At 33.4% G+C, this 22182-nt stretch overlaps 1 protein-coding gene and 1 pseudogene across 6 annotated transcripts in view; both read left to right on the top strand.

Moving 5' to 3' along the window:
* Nucleotides 1-22182, top strand: part of STXBP5L (syntaxin binding protein 5L) — a 415834-nt gene that overhangs the window by 343912 nt on the left and 49740 nt on the right. For 4 of the 6 annotated variants that reach the window (XM_044251475.1, XM_044251473.1, XM_044251476.1 and 1 more), the window contains one exon: nt 622-714. The exons of the other annotated variants lie outside the window; for them this stretch is intronic. In XM_044251475.1, the coding sequence (XP_044107410.1) occupies nt 622-714 (93 nt within the window). The remainder of the gene's footprint in view (nt 1-621; nt 715-22182) is intronic. 6 annotated transcript variants of the gene reach the window in all.
* On the top strand, nt 5481-13546 carry LOC122908400 (annotated as a pseudogene).

A 22182-nucleotide genomic window follows, 5' to 3' on the forward strand; every position in this document is an offset into this window, starting at 1 on the left:
TTAACCAAGACTTCAACTGTAGAGTTGTATCTGTCCACAAGATGTACATTTTTCTACATTTTCTTCCTTTAAGGTATGCCTTTAAAAATAATTTGCTCAAATGAACATTTTTTTCTATCTAAGATAGCAATAGGTTCTAGTACTGCTGTTATCTATATAGCCATCAATCCTCATAATTCTCACTGTCCACAATATACAACAGACTTACTATGCTATCAAGTTCAATTGAAGACTAAGGTGATAGGAATATGTATCTTTATTAAAATATGTTTATTTAAGTATCTTTAATAAAGATATCTTTATTAAAATATCATAGAGACTAACATCACAAAATACTAACAAAGAACTAACCAGCTCTGTTCTCAATCCTGGGTTAGAACTACATCTTATAGCCTAGCTTGAATGCTCCTTCTATATGGTTCTACATTTCTAGAACCCCACTCCATCTTTCAAAGAAAAAGCTTCTTCCCTCCAGATAGTCCTGTGTTGGGGAATACTCAAATAAAGACACAAAGTAGAGACCCTTCCAAATAGTTATGAATTTCACCTCTAGAATAAAGCTTCTGGGTTCACTTGGGCTAAGAAGATAAATGCCAATAGTCTTTTATTCCCTTCCTTTAGGACTTGCTACCAGAACTCCTGAGGCAACACCAGGCTTTTATAGGAATGAAATACCAGCTGTGAGACAGAGGAATCAAATACATCACTTGCCAGGTGAAAGTGAAAATCTCTTTTGAACGAACAAGGTTTTCATGTCTCTACAATTTTCTGGACTTCACAATTGGTCTCAAAAGCTTTATTCTTATTTGTGCTGAAAATACAGGTCCCCCATCGTGAATGAAGACAAATTTCCCTGAATCAATTAAAACCACAGACACTGACTTCATAAGGCATAAAACGGGAATTCCTAAGACATCTGTGATTTTGAAGTGTCCTATATAGTTTTGATAGTGATATCTTTCTACTTTAAACCTGTATACCTTTATCAGACCTATACGAAAATATGGGGGGACCAACAGAGAACTTAGGGAAACTTAAGAGCCAAAAAATAGAGTGGTTTTGTAAAAATTCTACTAATTCTTCATTCTTCATAATATAGTTATTTATTATCTAAGGTCACAAACTACTATGATGATCATGGAAACTCCACCAAAGAATTACCTCAAAGAGGCAATGTTCTCTCAGAAATAGAGAACAGAAAGGAAGGTCTTATAATCTGTTTCATGCATAGCCATTGAATATTTGATGCTGTTCAGAGGGACCAAATCAAAATCAAACACAGGTTGTATAGCTCCCTTAAATTAAGCATTCATTACAAAATGGTTGTGACCAGATTTGCAACTTTAAGAATAATTTACCAATGTTCTAAATTCCAAATAAAGTCAGTAACCAGGGAACTTAAAAATAATTGTAATCCACAGTTTTCCAAACACTAGTTTCTTTTTTTCTTGTGTAATAGAACACCCCTGTGATAGGTCTTTTTCTGAGGAGAAAAGTGATGCTCAGAATATTAAATAAGTAGAGCTAGAATTTCAACTTGGTTACATTTGGTTGTAAAACCTATGCTTTTTCCTGGATTTCATGAATAAAAAGAGAAAAAATATATAGGAATTGCAAAAAACTAATCACAGTTGAAATTAAAGGACAGCCAAGCAGTGACAAAGTTACTAAGTTACGAAGAGAATGTTTTAGCAAAGAATTCAAAAGAATGTAAGAAATATACCTTACATGAAACATTAGAAATATAGTTTACCATTTAAGTTCCAGGAAAAACTGGTTTCAAAAGTCGTTTTTAAGTTTTTTTTTTTTTAATATTTTATTTATTTATTTGAGAGAGAGACAGTGAGAGAGAGCATGAGCGAGGAGAAGGTCAGAGGGAGAAGCAGACTCCCCGTGAGCTGGGAGCCCGATGCGGGACTCGATTCTGGGACTCTAGGATCATGACCTGAGCTGAAGGCAGTCGTTCAACCAACTGAGCCACACAGGCACCCCTAAGTTTTTATAGTTCATAGAATCACCAAATTATCACATTTTGAATTTATTAAGCCTTGTTTGCTAAAAATTAAAATCAATGTTGGTATAGTACTTTAAAGCAAAGTGTTTTTCATATGTATTATTTTACTCAGTCCTATAGCAACCATATAAGGTTAGCGTTGTTCTCCTTTTACACGGGAGGAGAAATTATGACTAAGGAAAAATTTCATCGTTTGCCCATGGTTACCCTGCTAATAAATGGCTTAGTCTGAATCAACGCAAATCTTCAGACTGCAAGGTCCTTTGATCCCAAGTTATTTGTCCTACTATTATATATGCTTTAAAAAAAAAAGTGTGTTGAATAACGTAGTAATCGCTGGGGATTTATAATTCAAGGTACACAAGAACAGAAATAAAGTTTCATAATCATTTAACTCTTGTTCATACAACACTAATAAAAAGTCATTAATTCATTAACGTTATCCAGATAGAAACCTAATACTATTTTAATATACCAAGAAAAGTGGAGTCATGACCCTAAACATTTTTTTAAGCTGGGAAAATTCAAATAAAGATCCTTCTTTGCCTGACTTTATCATCGTCACTTCATAACAGGAAGGGTGGGGGAGGTGGTAATATGGAGGTATGTAGACCTTCCAGGGCTCTACCATGGTATGGCAACTCCAAATTGTGTGTGTGTACTATACCTATATACATACTGGGTGCTTTTTTTCTATATTAATTTCTAACTTAGGGAAGATAGAGACCAATGAAATTCATTACTTTGTTCCAACTAGTCAGTAAATGAATCAATACATAGATAAACTTTACAAGCATTTTAATCTAAACTTTTAATTTAGTATTAGATTTATTTATTTTGCAGAAGATATCTAGGCCTACACACATGGTATCTGCTATATCATACATAACATATATATTGTACTCTTACTGGAAAAGGCATAGATTTGAAGTCAGAAATTTGAACTTACCTGCCATTCCTACCATTATAACTTTAGCCAAGTTTCTCAACCTTAATGGTATACTAATTCCAGAACACAGATTGTCAATAATATATAGTAGTGGTTATTATAAAAATAATAATGAACATCCATGGCCTAAAGAGACTGAATTTGATCTTCTTGACCATTGTAAATTTCTAATACTAGTTGTAGTTTAGCCATAACAAAGTAAAAATCTTTCAGTGGAAATCAAAAGGTCAATCCAGTTGTTTCTAACCAAGAAAGAACTAATCAAAAGCTTTGAATTAGAAGCTTCTAGCCTATCTCTTTATGTTTTTTCCCATTAAGGTAGTAAGCCATATTCAGAATGAATCAGGGTTTGTTGTGTTCCTAAAATTTTGATTCAAATGTGGCACCAATGACTTGAGGAGGTTTTTTTATATGTTATTTTTTAAAATAATTGTACTTAAATTCAAGTTAGCATATAGTATAATATTAGTTTCAGGTGTACAATATAGTGATTCAACACTTCCATGCAACACTCCATGCTCATCACAAGTACACTCCTTAATCCCTATCACCTGTATAACCTGTTCCCCCACTCATCTCCCTTCTGATAACCATCAGTTTGTTCTCTGTTATTCTGATAGTTGTTAGAAGCCAATACAACATCCCTCAAATGAACTAGGCTGTACTTTCCTTTGACTTTGACGTGAATTAAGAGTTAGGAAAAAAGCAAATGAATATACAAATGACTGAAGGATCTGATGCACGGAATATACATGATCCCTATGCAAAATACTGTTGAAATGCCTGAAGTTCTGTTCATATTTAGGGCTTAGCATATGACCTCATTCTGGCATAAGCTATGCTTAGCCACCAGACTACCCTGCCTCATTGCTGTAACTGAACCTGAATTTAGAGGCAGAAAATCTAGAATAGAGAAAATAATCTTGCAAAGGTTTCTGATCTGGTGCTATCATAGGGCTTGGCCACCTGACCTTTAAGCCTGAATTTATTAAATACTAATATGTTTCTTGCTATCAGCCAATCATTTCATTCATTTGCATCATCTTTGATCTCTTATACCATCTTACCTAATATTCTCTAGGTAAGTCAGAAGGTGATATTTGTGATTAGGTAAGTGATTAACCCCACCTGTGGAGATGCTTTCCTGTCAATTTTTCTGACTCAGTTTTATTGAGATATAACTTACATAGGATAAAATACATCTTTTTAGTGTATAATTATAAATTTCATGGGTTTTTTAAAGAAACATACGCCATTACATATTAAAGTAACAAGGATTTCCTGACAATTTTCCCAGAATCTAACAGAACTAAAATCATAAGAAATCAAACTGTTTTAACTCTAACATTTTATGCAGCAATATTCCCTGCCCTGCAGCTAGATTACCTATAGCATTATTTTCTGCCTTGTAGTCTATGAGCCAAGACATAGAGTTTTTCAACATGTGAAGGATGAAAGATACTATTCTATATAATAATGCACATTATTTAAAGAGATTTGCATGGAAAATAAGCCCACGATGAACTAACGGTATGACACTACTATTGAAAAGATAGTGGACTCTTAGGAAGTCCTACTGTGCAGAGCATACAAATAATAGTGTTATATATAATTGGAGACTTTCTCAGGTATTCAGTGTTTAATCAAAAGCACCAAATTTTAAATAGGACATGTTGCCAAGATAGGTAATTTTTGTATAGAATACCACAGAGTGACAATATTTTCTTGCGAACTAGTAATGAATATAGCTAACATTAAATGCTATTAGATATCATACAATGCTAAATGCATTACACACATTCCTTTAATTAATTTTGATGAGGTCCCTATGAAGTAGGGACTATTATTACTCCCATTTTATAGAGAAAGAGGCACATACTCTTCCTGAGATTAATTAACTACTAGCCCAGTATCACTCATCTGGTAAATGGTTGAGTCATAACGTGAATCCAGCTCCCTTGTGTTCTGGATCACTGGATTTTACTTCATCAAATACCAGAAAACCTGCCTTAAAGAACAGCAAATGTCTTTGTAGAAATTTACAGAGAGAAAAAAAAAAAGGCATCTAACCTCTTCTAACAGGGGCTTTCCTGTCCTTATAACTACCATGTTTCATTCAAAATTAGGAAATGTAAGATCAAAGTTATAATGAATTTTTTTAAAGGAATCAAAAAAGTAACTGTCAACACAAATATATAATAATCAATTTTAAAAGCTTATCAAAATATTAGCTATATCTATCTGTAATTGTATCTACACATAATTTAACAACTGTGGACAATATGGTCTTTCGTGTGAAAAATCTGAGATGCACCTCAGGAAATACTTTATGTGGAAGGGTCTCTAGTGAAAGTCCCATAAGTTGGTTAATATTCATAAAACCATAAAATGTTATTTCTCAAAATGTGATCTGCCAACCTCTTCATATCAGTATCACCTTCTTAAAAATTCTTGCTGATCTACTGAGAGTAACCTGGAGGTGGCCCATAAGTCTCCGTAGACGCTTTAAGATCTGGCATGCGAGAGCAAGAATCATTTACTCTGTTGCTCCAGAGGTTAGAACTGGGACAAATTATAAATGGTAAAGGAAAGCAGTTTGAGCTCACATAGAAGGAAATTTTGTAGTAATATAACAACCCCAAATTGGATTTTTTTATACCTTTATAATTTTCTACCATAACTACTTAAACAGACAGAATATCAAGAATGTTGTAGGAGAAATAGTTCCATTGAATAAGGTATTGGAGTAAAAGACCTCTAAGATTCCTTTGAACCAAGATTCTCTTTTTTGTGCAATGTCCTGAGCCAGAGTGTAGTGAGAAGTTTCTGTTAACCATTTTCTCCCCTTCCGCTAACAATATGTAATCACAGTGGTGTATATACTTTAGCTTAGAGAACAGTAAAAATGAAGAAATTCAGAGAATGACATTCCCAGGGGCACATTGCAAAGGTTAATATGTATTGTTTCCATTCTATACATTTCCAAGACAAATTGCCATACTTATCTTCCAACCCAAATTCCTCAAATATTCCTGTGTAACAACATATTTCTCTAATACTTAAACATACTTTCTCTGTTTGCTTAGCCTTTTTCAGAGTAACTCCTACCTTTTGATTTTAATGTTTTTTTTTTTCAACATCTTTTTAGAAACACTCATTGTACACCTACTCTGTGTCAGTACTTTATTAGGTATTGGGAATACAACCCCCACCTTTGGAGAACTCAGTTTCAGGATATTAATGAGGAGTAAAAAAAAAAAAAATCAAGTATAATAAAATGTGTTAAGTGTAATAAAGGAAATGTACACAAGGGGCTATGAAGGTTAAGATAATGGCATCAGATGAAGCCTTGAGTTTGGAACTACATTCAGAAAGGAGGTGATTTTTGAGGAGTCTTGAAAAACAAGTAAGAGTTTACTGGTTATCTGGACACAGGAGCACTGCTCCCTTCCCTCCCCAAAAAAGTATACTAGTTGGACAGGTGAGGAGACTCATTCTGTGCATGAATAATAGACATCTATTATTAACACTGTTACTAAAGTTCCCCAATTAATCCCACCATGAATCATTCCCTTTCCCTCCCTCAGTTATATAACTGAAGATGGGGTTTGTGAGGGGACCTCAGTTTTCAGGCTTTCTACAGAAAACCAAAAAGAGGTAACAAAATGGAGGAGGGGATCCAAAAAACTAGAGCAGATTTGGGAGCCAGAGTTAGTTAGATACTAGAATATAGGATGTGAATTTTCCATCAAAAAGAATAGTGGGAAGTGGGAGAGCATGTGACATTGTGATCTTTGTTATGTATCTGGGCTTACTGACCAATAGGCAGGAACTCTTTGCCCTCTTTTTGAAAACATCTTTTTAATCCATTTAAAAATAATACTATATAGATATGTTGAAATGCCATATTTTTTAAAGATTTATTTATTTATATGAAAAAGAGAGAGAGAGAACGAACAGGGAGAGGGGCTCAGGGAGAGGGAGAAAATCCACAGACTCCCCGCTGAAAATGGAGCCTGTCAGAGGGCTCAATTCCAGGATCCTGAGATCGTGAACTGAGTCAAAACCAAGAGTCTTCCACTTAACAGACTGAGTCACCCAGGGGACCCAAAATATCATATTTAAAAACAAAATAGAAACAAGATAAATTATGATACAAATCCTTCCATTATTATTAGATATTTAAAAAATTAGAGACTATTGTAAACACTGAACACACCCCAGCTCGTTCAGGTTATCTGAACTGTGAATTTATATAATACATTTGCAACCTCTTATGAAGCATATGACATATATTTAGTTTGCCATATTCTGATATAAATAACTTTTGTTTATGCTAATTCTAAACCCAAATTACTAAAATTTGATTTCTTTGTTGTGCCTTAATCTTAATAGAATTATTTTTAATTTCTCTTTATAGCAACACTTGCCTGTTGCTATTATTTTTATTAGAATGATAATACTTAGGTTTCCTTTTTCAAGTAGTTTAGCATGGAATATAGTAGTCAGCAAACCACAGTCCACAGGTCAAATCCAGCTTGCCATCTATCTTGGTATGATTTGTGAAATAAGAATGGGTTTTTAATTTTTAAATGGGGGGAAAAAATCAAGAGATAATATGTATGACCCATAAAAATATATTTAAGTTTATAATATATTTAGGCTTTCTAAAATTTGTTACAAAATGTATCCCAATTATATTCCAGTGGAAACATTAAAGATAGTATCAAGAATGTCATTTGGGGCACCTGGGTGGCTCGGTGGGTTAAGCCGATGCCTTCGGCTCAGGTCATGGTCTCAGGGTCCTGGGATCGAGTCCCGCATCGGGCTCTCTGCTCAGCAGGGAGCCTGCTTCCCTCTCTATCTCTCTCTGCCTGCCTCTGCCTACTTGTGATCTCTCTCTGTCAAATAAATAAATAAAATCTTTAAAAAAAAAAAAAAGAATGTCATTTGGCAGACAAGATTAAGCTATGAGATTAAGCTACAAATTGATGAAGGGATTTTTTTCAAAGTAATATTACATAGCAAAATTCAGAAATTTGTGAGCCAGGTTTTCTGATTTTAAATTGAATATTCTTTCAATTCTGTCTTCTGCATCTTTATTTTAAAATAACTTTCCTATTTGTAAAGAAAAATCACAGATTAGAGGGTATAAATTAACTGATAATTCAATTAGAGTCTTAAAGTATTGACGAAGAACATCTAACATGATTTCCCCCTTGTGCATTTCTATGATAACATGCATTCCAGTTAAATATTTTGAGATACACAATGTGAAATTTTTATTAAGGAAAGTTTTTAAATAAATTATAGGTGTTTTCTTGGTCTATTCAAACATTGTCTGATAGCTTGATTTATAATATAATTAAATCCATTTTCAAATATTTTTTATTTTCAAGATCTTATGTACTGAATTTAACATTGTAATATTGAATACTGAAGTCATTTCATCTGCCATTGGCATGGTAAAATTTCTTTAACTATATCATATACATCTATAATAGAATTTTCTTTTTTTTTTAATTTATTTATTTTCAGAAAAACAGTATTCATTATTTTTTCACCACACCCAGTGCTCCATGCAAGCCGTGCCCTCTATAATACCCACCACCTGGTACCCCAACCTCCCACCCCCCCCCCGCCACTTCAAACCTATTTCAAAAATATGTTGAGAGTTTTATCATCAGTTTTTACACTTATCAGTTATTTATGAAATGAGCTCATACATATGTTGCAATATTTCTTTACCTATTAGATTGATCTGAAATAGATTTTTGCTTCTTCCCAAATTAAAAAAATCACATCTCCTACCACATGTGAAAAAAATATGCAGAGATATACTTATTTACTGTAAGAATAATTGCTTTTCTCATGTTTCTGTTTACATATTAAATATTTACTACTGAATGATGACAAACTAACACCAGACAGTATTTCTGCTTCTATACATGTTCATTAAATATAATGCTCATCAGGATTTAATACTTATACTGTAAAACAACTATTCCCCCACACTCCTTTTTAATTTTATATAATTAACAACTGCCTTTTTCCTTTTTCTGTTGTTTCAGTTAAAGGATCAAGAAAGTTAAGTCTGCCAACAGATCTTAAGGCTGATCTTGGTACGGTACGCCAACAATTATAAGTTTTCTTATATTCATTTGGCTGAACATTTTTACCAACCAGTCCATGAATGAAAAATTTCCTAGATGGCAGTGTTTGATGGCTTTTCAAAAAGGCTTCTTAAAAATCACCATATAGTTCTGTTGGCAGCATTCAACATTTCATTTGTTAACAATCATTTTACAAAATTATGTTTGATAAATCATTATACACCAAGATATATAATGTTTCATTTCTTTTTAGCATGAAAATGTTATTGAACATTGAATAATCATGCATATAGACCCTATCCTTTGTGACTGTAATCATGTAAATGAGCATCATTTTTTCCCAGAATTATTTTCCCTATTCTGCATATTAGTATTATGTAGAATTAGTGCTATTTAACAACAACAAAACAACAAAAGCATGATACATAAAAGAATGGAGCCCTAGCTTTTTTTTTTATTTTAGAAAAGTTACACAAAATTTGATTCACTTTTAGTTTATTTATTGTGGGGGTCACAGGCTTATTCATAATTTAAGCTCTGAAATAAATAATGCTTTATTAAATAGATTTTCATAAATTTTTCCTTTAGAACTTTTATCTGCTTTTTCCAGCATAAATTTTTTTAATTTAATTACCTTTGTTTTCATCTCCTTTATTCTAACTTAAAGCCATAGCATTAAATCCTGCTAATGTCATGCTTAAAACAATAAAAATGCAGTAATTAGTCTTTGCATTACTTTTCAGAGTTTATAAAGCTGCTTCACATAGACTATTTTACTTGATTTACTTAGCAGCTCCTTAAAGTTGCTCTTGGTATTCCCAAACATTTTTTTTTTTTCTCTTCAGAGCAGAAACAGGTTATGTTAATAAATGGTAAAGATTTGAAGCTAGGTCATAGAATATGTTACCCAAAGTTTATGCAGCATATTCACATATCTCACCTCATTGTATCTAAATTAAATAACTGTTAAACAACATATAATTTATTACATTTAATATCTAATTACATATAATCTTTTATGAATTTGATTAATTCATGTTTTATAAATGCAAAGCACTAACATATTAGGTAATATTATTATTAGTTCAATATTAAATTGTTATACATTGGTATTTTACCATTATAATTGATAATGGATATCAAAGAAAGAATCAACATTATAGTTCTATTTATTGAAAGTTCTATTTTTGTGTCAGATACTATGCTAAATGTTTGGACATATTGCCCAAGACAAGGTAGTTGATATTGTTCCCACTTTACAAATGAAGAAAGAAAATTCCAACCCACTTCTATATTTATTAGAAATAGCAAAGGAAGCTATTAGTTATAATTCTATTAGTTATAATTCTGATCTGGAGATCAGTTAGCATAGTTGTTATTAATAAACATTAACAATTTCTACAAATGTTAGTCTCTCAAAGTCTCCAGTTAGTTTCTCAAAGTCTCCCTCCCAACAGCTTCATTCCCACTATTTTCATGCATATTTTGAGCAAAAATAAATTATGAAAATTCAGATGTACAGAAAATTGTCAAGTGTTTGTCACTTTACTAAAGGGTTTTGCACTTAGAAGGATTAACAATAAAATCTCATTAAATCTCTACTTCTAATTATGTTAATGTACTTTCTTTTAAAAAAAAATGAAATTCCCAGAAAAAAAATCTTAAGGCTTCTAGACAAGGATAAATATCTATATAAATGTAAATTCTGACATATAAAATCTTGGTATAAAATATACCTAGGTTGCTTGTAACATGCTTGGGGAGATTATTTTCCAGTAGTATATAATTCATTAGTGAGGAGGAAGATGTTTAAGAAGTTATTGCCAAAGGCCAAATGAGGGTGTAAAGTAGAATAACAACAAAGAAAATGAAGAGAAAAGCAGTCCCCATGGGAGAATTTACAACTGATGGGATTACAGACAGTGGGTGGAACAGGGTTCCTAATACATAGGAAATAGGAGGAGTCAAAATGTTAAGAATAGTTCTCATGGAGAATGTCTGGTTTGAGAGGAAAGGAAAATGAGTTGAGTTTCTACAGGGACATCCACGTTAACCATTCAATGAGAAATTAGAAATTATTGATTAACTTTCATTTATATCAAAGTATTAGTAACTGGGTACATGAACTATTCACTGAAGACAAAGGGAAAAAAGACAAGGTGTTGGAGAGTTCTAGATACTAAAGCAACTTCTTTGTTATAACAATCCTTAAATAAAGAACAGTATAACAATAACAGTAAAATAGTAGTAGCAGCAGCAAAAACCTCATACCTAATGCAGTTCGAACTCTTAAGTAGTTAGCATTTTATGAGGTAGTTGCAGATTCATGGGAGATTGTTTTATACCTAACATTTTTACATTTAGTAGAAAACTATCTTGTTTCTCATTTTTTTTAAGATTTTATTTATTTATTTGACAGACAAGAGATCATAAGTAGGCAGAGTGGCAGGCAGAGAGAGAGGAAGCACGCTCCCTGCTGAGCAAAGAGCCAGATACAGGGCCTGATCCCAGGACCCTGGGATCATGACCTGAGCCGAAGGCAGAGGCTTTAACCCACTGAGCCACACAGGCACCCCTTGTTTCTCATTTTTAACAAAAAAATAGACTTTTCTCTTTCCTAACAATATTTTGAATTAAAAACCTAAAAATCAATTTTATAGAATTCAAGACTTGAGTGTACATAATCCAAGGGCTGGCAAATAACATTAAAAATATATTGTTATAGATGCACGATAGAATACTATAAATGAAACACTTTAGAGTATATTTATATTTATATTTACACTTTCAAATACTATAAATGAAACCCATATGCCCTTAAAAATTATCTATTACAAGATGAATTCTAGCCAATGAAAAGATGCATGGAAAGGCCATGGTCAAAGAACTGTAATGATTATTTAACTTATTTAAGTGTAGAACTAAAGTCAAGCAACAGTGGCAAATATGATCACAAAATAGAGTAAACTTAAAATCTGTAATAATATAGAAATCATAATGAAATTTTAAAATTGAGAGATGGAATGTAGAGAGGAGGTTAGAGTTGCGAAAAAGAGAATTCTATAGCTAAATTTGGTGGTTAATTGGTGGTAAAGTGAGAACAAAGACAAGCAGAAGAAGAACGGCACTAATTTCATTTTTCATAAGGAGAAATAAATTATTATTCATAGATAACAATTTAAGAAGAAAAATACACAAAGTCACCACTAGAAAAAAAGTAAAATACTCCAAAACTTCACCAAAGGAGAATACATATGAAAAAAATCAGGAAGATACAATGCACTATAAAGTGGGAGAGTACAACAGAACCTGTTCATGTTGATTGACTAGAGTCTTCAGATTCTCCACTTTAAAACTCTCGAGACTGCCCTGATTCTAGCTTTCTACGTTTTGAAAACACCAAGAATATTTTCACCACAACAACTTTTTACTAGAGCCAATCACTTGTCCTGCTTAGTATACTGAGATTGCCCTTAGCCACAATAACCAGAGTTCACATTTGCAAGAATGGGAGCCAGTGGGTGAAACCGCATGAACTCCAGGAACACAATGAACACATCGCAGGTATTTGTTGGTCTTTCAAGAATGACCACATTGTCCTTTGCTGGAGTCAGAAAGATGGTGTCGGGAAGCTAACCCTGCTCTTCAGAATTACTTATGCAACCATTTTTCTGAAGTCATCCCCTCTAGAGAACAAATTTGCTGTGAATAGTGAAGCACAATTCATTTCTGTTTATTACTTGAGCATGAAAATGGCAAGTGGATAAGCAAACACATTAAAACGTCTTTGGTTTGGAATGGCATCCCAACAATGTTTTCCTAGCAGTAGGATTATATGACTTCAAATGCAGAGTGCTCCTGTATACATTGAAGAAGTGGATGAAGATGAACCAGTATACTGTAGCGCAGCAAGATGCATTTTGGTTAGCTGATATCTGTTCACTGGTACTGGGAGCTCGCTCTTAGCTTCACCTTCTCTGCCTGTGGGAGCTCTATGACCTAGGTCAACCATGACAGCAATGTGCCTATTGCTGATGCCTCAAACGGTGTTCAGGTTTCATCTGAAAACAGTTGCTGCCACTCCTGAATGCTGAATGAATTCTTTGTCTCAGACAATACAGCGTTGTGTAGCTGCCAGCCATGATTGCTACCCAGTGTTCTTTAACTAAGATGACCATGGCTCTAAATCTAATCTCCAAACTGGACATTCCAAAGCACAGCTTCCAGCACAGCAGGTTAGCTATGGAATACTTCCAGAACATGGACAAGAGAGTCACAACTGAGTACTGCATCCAGCATCAGAGATACTGCACCAGAAGAGATAGCATTACTCAAGTGGAAAAGCAAGACTGCTGAAAACTCTGCCCCACAGGAATTAATGGAGCCATGACAATTTGGGATTTCAAAATCTTAGAATCTTCAAGCCCTCCAAGCCCTTCAAATAATTTGAAGCTGAGTGAATCTCTTTGACCTAATATGACAAACAGTACCTGACTTCAGGTCTGTCATTTGCATGATGGTGAGGAAAACCAACCACAAGGAAAGAATGAAAACATGTATCGTGCAAATATCATTTCTATGTTGTGTTTAAATATCATTGGCAAATGCTTAATTTTTTTTTTTTGCTGCTTTATCCCATTCTTTACCAAAGCTGCTTTTAAGCAGTTCATTATGGAAAATTGTTTCATTAACTTAAGAGGGGAGATGAGGTGGTATGTAAATTGTCACGTAGAAAATTAAGTAAAATAATCAATATGTTCTTTAAAATAGGACTAGGATGAACTTCTCTCATGTCAATAGACGTAGTAAATTAATATGCTTTTATTTTAAGAGAAAGGTTTTTCAGCATTTATCACATAATAAAATCCAATAAGAGAAAATCTAAAGCAAGGTGACTCAAAGTTTAGTACTAGGATATATTAGACAACTACTGGCAAAAATAAGACAGGAGTTATTATATTAATATCTAAGTTGAGTTTAAGACAAAATACATTAAATTAGAGTGCTTATATTTACAGTGATGAAATGTACATCCACAATGGTGTTCTATGCAACTAATGAATCACTGAACACTACATCAAAAACTAATGATGTACTATGTACTGGCTAATTGAACATAATAATAAGAATGAATGAAAATAAATGACAAAATTCATAAAATGAAAGTGTAAACAAAAAAATTAATAAACCAATTAATATGGATTAATAATTGTACTTCAAAAACCATAAAAGCATAAGAAGAAACAGAAATGCAGTAATAATGAGAGATTTTAACATAATTTAATGACAACAAAAAATAAGAAAGAATTCTGAGGAAAAAAGAGAGTTTACATGGAAGAGTTACTTCATATATATTGAATTTTATATCTTAGAAATATCATTTTCAAGTACCCATTGAAAAATTTACAAAATTTAAACCTATATTAAAGCCACAAGAAAACCTCAATATTTATAGACTATTTCAAATTGTATTCCTTAATTACAAATTAATGACATAAGAAAAACAAAATGTAAAAAACAGAAACAAACCCTAAAGACTGAAGGATTTTGAACCCTCACTTGCATGAGGGCCTGGTTTCTCACTAACTAGATCAGTAGCAAAATTTTTGTTTCAGATCTCTAGTAATATCATAGATCAAGAATTCTGAAAATTATTGAGTAAGGATTTAGAAGCTAGTGGAATAACTACAAAACTACTACAGTAGAGAGTAAAGAAGGGAAGGTAGAGAAAAATTCTGGCATGCTACAAAAAATTTACCATAACAATTCATTCCAGTTGAAATGAATTTTATTAAAAGAATAACAAAGACCTTTTATTCTCTTAAACCATACACAAAGATAAACTCAAAATGGTGAAAGACCTCAATGTGAGACAGGAATCCATCAAAATCTTAGAGGGGAACATGGGCATTGGCCACATGCAACATCGGCCATTGTGGCCATTCAACACATTGGTCACCGCAACTTCTTTTAAGATACATCTCCAAAGGCAAAGGAAACAAAGCAAAAGTGAACTTTTGGGACTTCATCAAGATCTAAAGCTTCTGCACAGCAAAGCAAACAGTCAAACTAAGAGGCAGCCCATGGAATGGGAGAATATATTTGCAAATGACACTTCAGATAAGTAGCTGGTATCCAAGATCTATAAAGAATTTCTCAAACTCAACACTCATAAAACAAGTAATCCAGTCAAAAAATGGGCAGAAGTCATGAACAGACTCTTCTCCAAAGAAGACATAAAAATGACTAACAAACACAGAAAAAATGTTCAACATCAGTAGCCATCAGGAAAATACAAATCAAAACCACAGTGACATACCACTTTACACCAGTTAAAATGGCAAAAATTAACAAAACAGGAAACAAAAAATGTTGACAAGGATGTGGAGAAAGGGGAACTCTGTTACGCTGTTGGTAGGAATGCAAACTGCTACAGTCACTCTGAAATACAGTATGGAGATTCCTCAAGATGTTAAAAATAGAGCTTCCTATGACCCAGCAATTGCACTACTAAGTATTTACCCCAAAGATACAGAAGTAATGAAAAGAAGGGGCACATGAACCCCAGTGTTCCTAGCAGCAATGTCCATAATACCCAAATTGTGGAAGGAGCTGAGATGGTCTTTAACAGTTGAATAGATAAAGAAGATGTGGTCCATATATACAATGGAATATTACTCAGCCATCAGAAAGGATGAATACCCACCATTTGTATCAATATGGATGGAACTAGAGGGGCATATGCTAAGTGAAATAAGTCAAGCAGAGAAAGACAGTTATCATATGGTTTCACTCATATGTGGAACATAAGGAATAGCACAGAGAACCATAGAGGAAGGTAGGGAAAACTGAAAGGGAAGAAATGAGAGAGGGAAATGAACCATGAGAGACTATGAATTCTGGAAAAAAAGGGTTTTCCAGTTTTAAGGGTTTCAGAGGAGAGGATGGGGGTATGGGGTAGCTGGGTGATGGGTATTTAGGAGGTCATGTATTATGAGGAGCACCAGGTGTTACATGCAACTAATGAATCATTGAACACTGCATCAAAAACTAATGATGTACTATACAGTGACTAACTGAACATAATTTTAAAAAGACTTTTAGGGGCGCCTAGGTGGCTCAGTGGTTAAGCCTTTGTCTTCGGCTCAGGTCATGATCCCAGGGTCCTGGGATCGAGTCCCACATCGGACTCTCTGCTCAGCAGGGAAGCCTGCTCCCCCCTCACTCTCTGCCTGCCTCTCTGCCTACTTGTGATCTCTGTCTGTCAAATAAATAAATAAATAAATAATAAAAAATAAAAAGACTTTTAAAATAAGACTTTTTAGAATGCTTAAAACATGATAAAAAAATAACTAATTTTTAAAAAGATTAATAAACCATGAATCTAAAGCAAGCCCAAAATAAAAACCAATTAAGAATCTTGGATAACACTGGGGGCACCCAGGTGGCTCAGTCAGTTGAGCATCCAATGTTTTATTTTGGCTCAGGTCATGATCTCAGGATCTTGAGCCCCACATAGGAATCTCTGTTTTGCAGGTAGTCTGCTTGAGATTTTTTCTCTCCCTCTCCTTCTGCCCCTCTCCTCCATGCTCTCTTTATAATAAATCAATCTTAAAAGAAAAAAAAAGAATCTTGAATAACAGTGAACAAACAGAGACCATCAACAAAGAAATAGAAATTATAAAAAGGAACAAAGTAGGGGCACCTGGGTGACTCAGTGGATTAAAGCCTCTGCCTTCAGCTCAGGTCATGATCCCAGGGCCCTTGGGATCAAGCCCTGCATCTGGCTCTCTGCTCAGCAGGGAGCCTTCTTCCTCCTCTCTCTCTACCTGCCTCTCTGCCAACTTGTGATCTCTGTCTGTCAAATAAATAAATAAATAAATATTTTTTTTTAAAAAAAAGGAAAAAAGTAGAAATTCTGGAGCTAAAATTACAATAGCTAAAATGAAAAACTCACCAGAAAGGTTCAACACCAGATTTGAGTAGCAGAGGAAACTGGCCAGCCTGAAATACAATTGAAATTACTGATATTGAAGAACAAAAGTAAAACAAAGGAAAATGAATAGAGATTAAGGGATTTGTGAAACATTATCAAGCATACCAACACATTATAGGAATACTTGAGAAGAGAAAGAGAAGAAGAGAAGAGAAAAGGGAGAAGAAACAATATTTGAAGAAATAATAGCTGGAAACTTCTCTAACTTGAGGTAAGACATAAGCCACACATCCAAGAAATTTTTTAAACTCCAAATGTAATAAATTCAAAGGGATACTCACTCAGATACATTATAATCAAACTTTACAAAAAGAGGATCTTAAAAGAAGCAAGAGAGAAGTGACTCATCATGAATAAGAAATCCTCAATAATTTTGCCAGCCAAATCCACGTAAGAAGCCAAAGAGGCCAGAAGGCAGTGGGTAACATATTTAAAGTGATGGAGAAAAAGTATCAACAAGGAATTCCTTTATCTGGTAAAATGTTCTTTCAAAATTTAAAGTGAAATTAAGACATTGCCAGATAGACAAAAGCAAAGAGAGTTCATGACTAATAGAACTTCCCTACAAGAAATACTAAAGGGAGCTCTACAGACTGAAATGAAAAGGCATTTGACAGTAACCTGAAGATATATAAAGAAATAAAGAACAGTGGTAAAAGTAACTACATAGTTAGATTAAAAGCCAATATTATTATATTTTTGGGTTTCAACTCTTATTTCCTACATGATTTAAGAGTCAAAGATATAAATCTTTAATTGAACTGTAATAAATAAATATATGAAGACAACAATATAAGGGAAGGTGATGGACATTTAAAGCAACAGAGTTTTGTATGCTATTGAAGCTAAATTGGTAGAATTCAAAAGGCATTGTTGTGAATTTGTAATCACCAGCATAACCATTAATAACTAAAAAAACAAAAGGAAATATGAAGGGAATAAAAAGATGCACTGGGGAAAATTAAATATAAAAGAAGGCAATATTGGATCAATTCATGAACAAAGGTATATTTCTGGAAAACAAATTAAATAATGGCAGAAATTCTTCCTTATCAGTAATTACTTCAAATGGATTAAACTCACCAATTAAAAGACAGACTGGCAGAATAGATTTAAAAATATATAATCTAACTATATATTATCTACAAGAGAGCATTTTAGATCAAAAAATACAAATAGGTTGAAATTAAAAGGATGGAAAAAGACTCCATGCAAGTAATGACCAAAAGAGAGTTCATATGGCAATACTAAGACCAAAATAGACCTTAAGAAACAAAGAAGGATAAAAGAGTTAATTTAGTGAGAAGATATAAAATTACAGACAATGTGCACAAACAGCAGAACCCAGAATATATGAAGCAACATTTAAAAAAATTGAAGGGAGTAAATTAAACTAATTAGAAACTAATTACTAATTAGAGAATTAGTAATAATAGTTGAAGAATTCAATAGCCTGCTTTCAGTGGTGCATAGAAAATCTAGCCAGGAGATTAAACATGAAATAGAGAATGTGAATAATGCTATAAGCCAACTAGTTTTAACAGACAGAGTATTCCACATAACGATAGAATTGCATACTCTTTTTAAGTACACATTGAACATTCTTGAGGTTAAAACATATTTTAGGCCACAAAAGAAGCCTCAGTAATTTTTTTTCCTAGGCAAAATACTTTATTAACCTTGTTTCAACATTATTCCTAGGCTTCTTCAGCCTAATTAGCTGCAAAGAATGAATTGTGTATACGCAAAAAGTGAAAAGAGTTGCAGTATCCATGGGGCTTTGTCTTAAAAATATTAGAGACCTAGATTTCATCAGATCCATGGACAAAATTTTAAAAAGCAGTCATAATATAAAATAATAGCTCCCAGTAACTTCAAGTTTTATCTTCTTCAGAATTTGACTCAATTCAGTTTGCTTCATTCTTGGAAGCTTCATTAAAATTCTCTACAAGATCTGGAACTTCATTATCATCATCCTCTCAGGTAGCAAGTGGTATTTTTCCATCCACAGAATTGTTTGGGCAGAGCTTCAACCAGTATTCTTAAACTAGTCAGACTGTCCACATCAAGTTGGTTTAAGATACTGGGTAGCACTTCATCAGCTGCTTTGTGTCAGCATGCCCTAAAATGGTGAAAGTTTTCAGCACCCCCAATGCCTGAACTTTGGGGTTGTTAAAGTGATCACTGTTCCTTGGTTTGTGGACATATTTACTTCTTCAATATCAGAGATATTGTTTACCGCTAACTTCTTTAAGGAGAACTGAAGTTTTTTTACCATCTGCTGTAGCTGTTCTATGAACACTTTCTTGTTTTGGGAAATAATTCCTTTCCCACCAATGCGCACTTGTGCTTGCAGTTTGGTGAGTTTCTCCTGGTTCATGATAGTTTCTTTCATCTGAGGCTCTGTCCTGGGGTTCTGCCATGAGGTGGAGGAAGAGAGGGCTTTGGCTCCAAGCCTCAATAAACTTAAAAAGATTAAAATCAGGGGCACCTGGGAGGCTCAGTGGGTTAGGCTTCTGCCTTCAGCTCGGGTCGTGATCTCAGGGTCCTGGGATCAGGCCGCGAGTCAGGCTCTCTGCTCGGCAGGGACCCTGCTTCCTCCTCAATCTCTGCCTGTCTCTCTGGCTACTTTAAAAAAAAAAAAAAAAAAAAAGATTAAGATCATACAAAGTTTTTTCTCTAACCACCAGGGGATGAAACTGGAAATCCGTAAAAACTGAAATTCACAAAATTTGGAAATTAAACTGCACACTTGTAAACAGCCAAAAGGTCAAAAAGGAAATCACAAGTGAAATGTGAAATACTTTGAGACACATGAAATAAAAGCAAAATTTATGGGTTATACCAAAAACATTGCTCAGAAGGATATTTATAACTAAATGCCTATGTTGAAGTAAGATCCCAAATTAAGAACCCAACTCTATACTTCAACAAACTAGAAAAGACTTACTTAAACCCAAAGCTAGCAGAAGTAAAGAAATAATAAAGATTAAAGATAAACAAAACAGAAAACAGAAAAACAATAATCAACAAAACCAAAAGTTGGTTCTTTGAAAAGATCAACAAATCAACAAGACTTTACCTAGACTAAGAAAAAAGGAGAGGATACAAATAATTAAAATCAAAATGAAAGTAGGGACTTAATATCAAACTTACAGAAAAGAGGATAATACTTTGAACAACTATATACTAACATTAGATAACCTAAATGAAACAGGCAAATTCCTATAAACACATGAATTTTCAAAAACTGACTCAAGAAGAAAATCTCAACATAGCTAAAATAAGTAATGATATTGAGTCAGTACTCAAAAATTTCTAACAAAGGAAGACCAAAGATGAGATGGCTGGTGAATTCTACCCAATATTTAAATAACTGATGCTAATACTTCTCCATCTCTACCAAAAAATAGAAGAGGGGGAACATTTCCTCACTCCTTCTATGATATCAACATCACCCTAATTTCAAAGCTAGACAATACCACAATGAATAAGAGACCAATATCCCCTATGAATATGCATGTAGAAATTCAATACCATATTAGCCAACAGAATCCAACAGCATATTAAAAGGATTTTGTACCATGACCAAGTGGGATTTATTCCAGAAATGTAAGGGTGGTTCAACAGAAGAAAATAAAAGATATAAAAACAACATTGATAGAACAAAAGAAAAAAAAATGATACAGATACACCTCAAGTGATACTGAAAAGGGATTTAATAAAATTGACCACTCCTTCATTGAACTTCCTGAAACTGACCGAGGGTATTCCCGAAAAACCCGCAGACAAGATCCTACTCAATGATGAAAGCTAAAAACTTTCCTTCTTAAAATTCAGCACAAGATAAGGATGCCTGTTTTTAGCACTGTACTGGAAGTTCTACTCCGAGAAATTAAGCAAAAAATAAAAGGCATTCAAAAATGAAAAAGAAATGAAATCATCCCTTCTAACAGACGGCATAATCCTATATGTATAAAATCCCAAAGAAACCACAAAAGAACAACTAGAATAAATGAAGTTAACAAACTTGCAGGGTATAACATAAATAAGCAAAATCAGTTGTGTTTCTATATACCAGCAAGGAAAATTTTTTAAAAGAATCTATTTAAAAATTCTTAGAAGTCTCTAAAAGAATAAAATACCTAGAAATAAATTTAACCAAGGAGATATTGGATTTGTACACTGAAAACTAAAAAACATTGTTAAAGCAGGTAAAGAGGCCCCAATAAAAGATATCACCTGTTCATGGACTGAAAGGCTTAATATTGTTTAAATATTAGTATCACCCAAAACAATCTAATAGATTCAACCCAGACCCTACCAGAATACCAAAAGCCTTTTTTGCAAAATGGAAAAGATTATCCTAAAATTTGTGTGGAAATGCTGAAGCAAGAATAACCAAAATAGTATTGAAAAAGAAGAAAGTAGGAAGAATCACACTTCCCAGTACCATTATCTATACTAATCAAAACGGCATTACCAGTGTAGGAATACATATATATAGGGATAAATATATATACCAATGGAGTAAAATTAAGATTCCAGAAATAAAACCATACATCTGTGACCATCTGATTTTCAACAAGTTGCTAGGATAATTCTATGATGTAAAAAATAGTCTCTTCAACAAATGGTACTAAGACAACTAGAAATTGACGTGTGAGAAATGAAGGCAGACCATTACCTCCCATTACATAGAAAAAATGCATCAGTGACTTTAAGAGCTAAACTATAAAACTTTTAGAAGAGAGCATAGGGGAAAGTCTTAATGACCTTGGCTTTGGCAGTGGTTTCTTAGCACACCAAAATATAATCAAAAAGAGGAAAAAAAAAAAGGTAGATTGGCCTTCATCAAAATTTAAAACTTTAGTACTTCAAAGATTGTTATTAAGAAAGTGAAAAGACAGACTGTAGAGAATTTTCTGCAAATCATCTAAGGGTCTATTACCCAGAATATACAGAGAACTCCTAAAGTTCCATAATAAAATTTAAAAATGGGCAAAGATTTAAACATTTCTCTAAAAAAGATATAAAGATGAACAATAAGCACATAAAAAGATGCTCAACATCCCTAATCATTAGGGAAATGCAAATCAAAACCACAATG

This window comes from Neovison vison, chromosome 6, assembly GCF_020171115.1.
Source record: "Neovison vison isolate M4711 chromosome 6, ASM_NN_V1, whole genome shotgun sequence".
NCBI classification, from domain to species: domain Eukaryota; kingdom Metazoa; phylum Chordata; class Mammalia; order Carnivora; family Mustelidae; genus Neogale; species Neogale vison.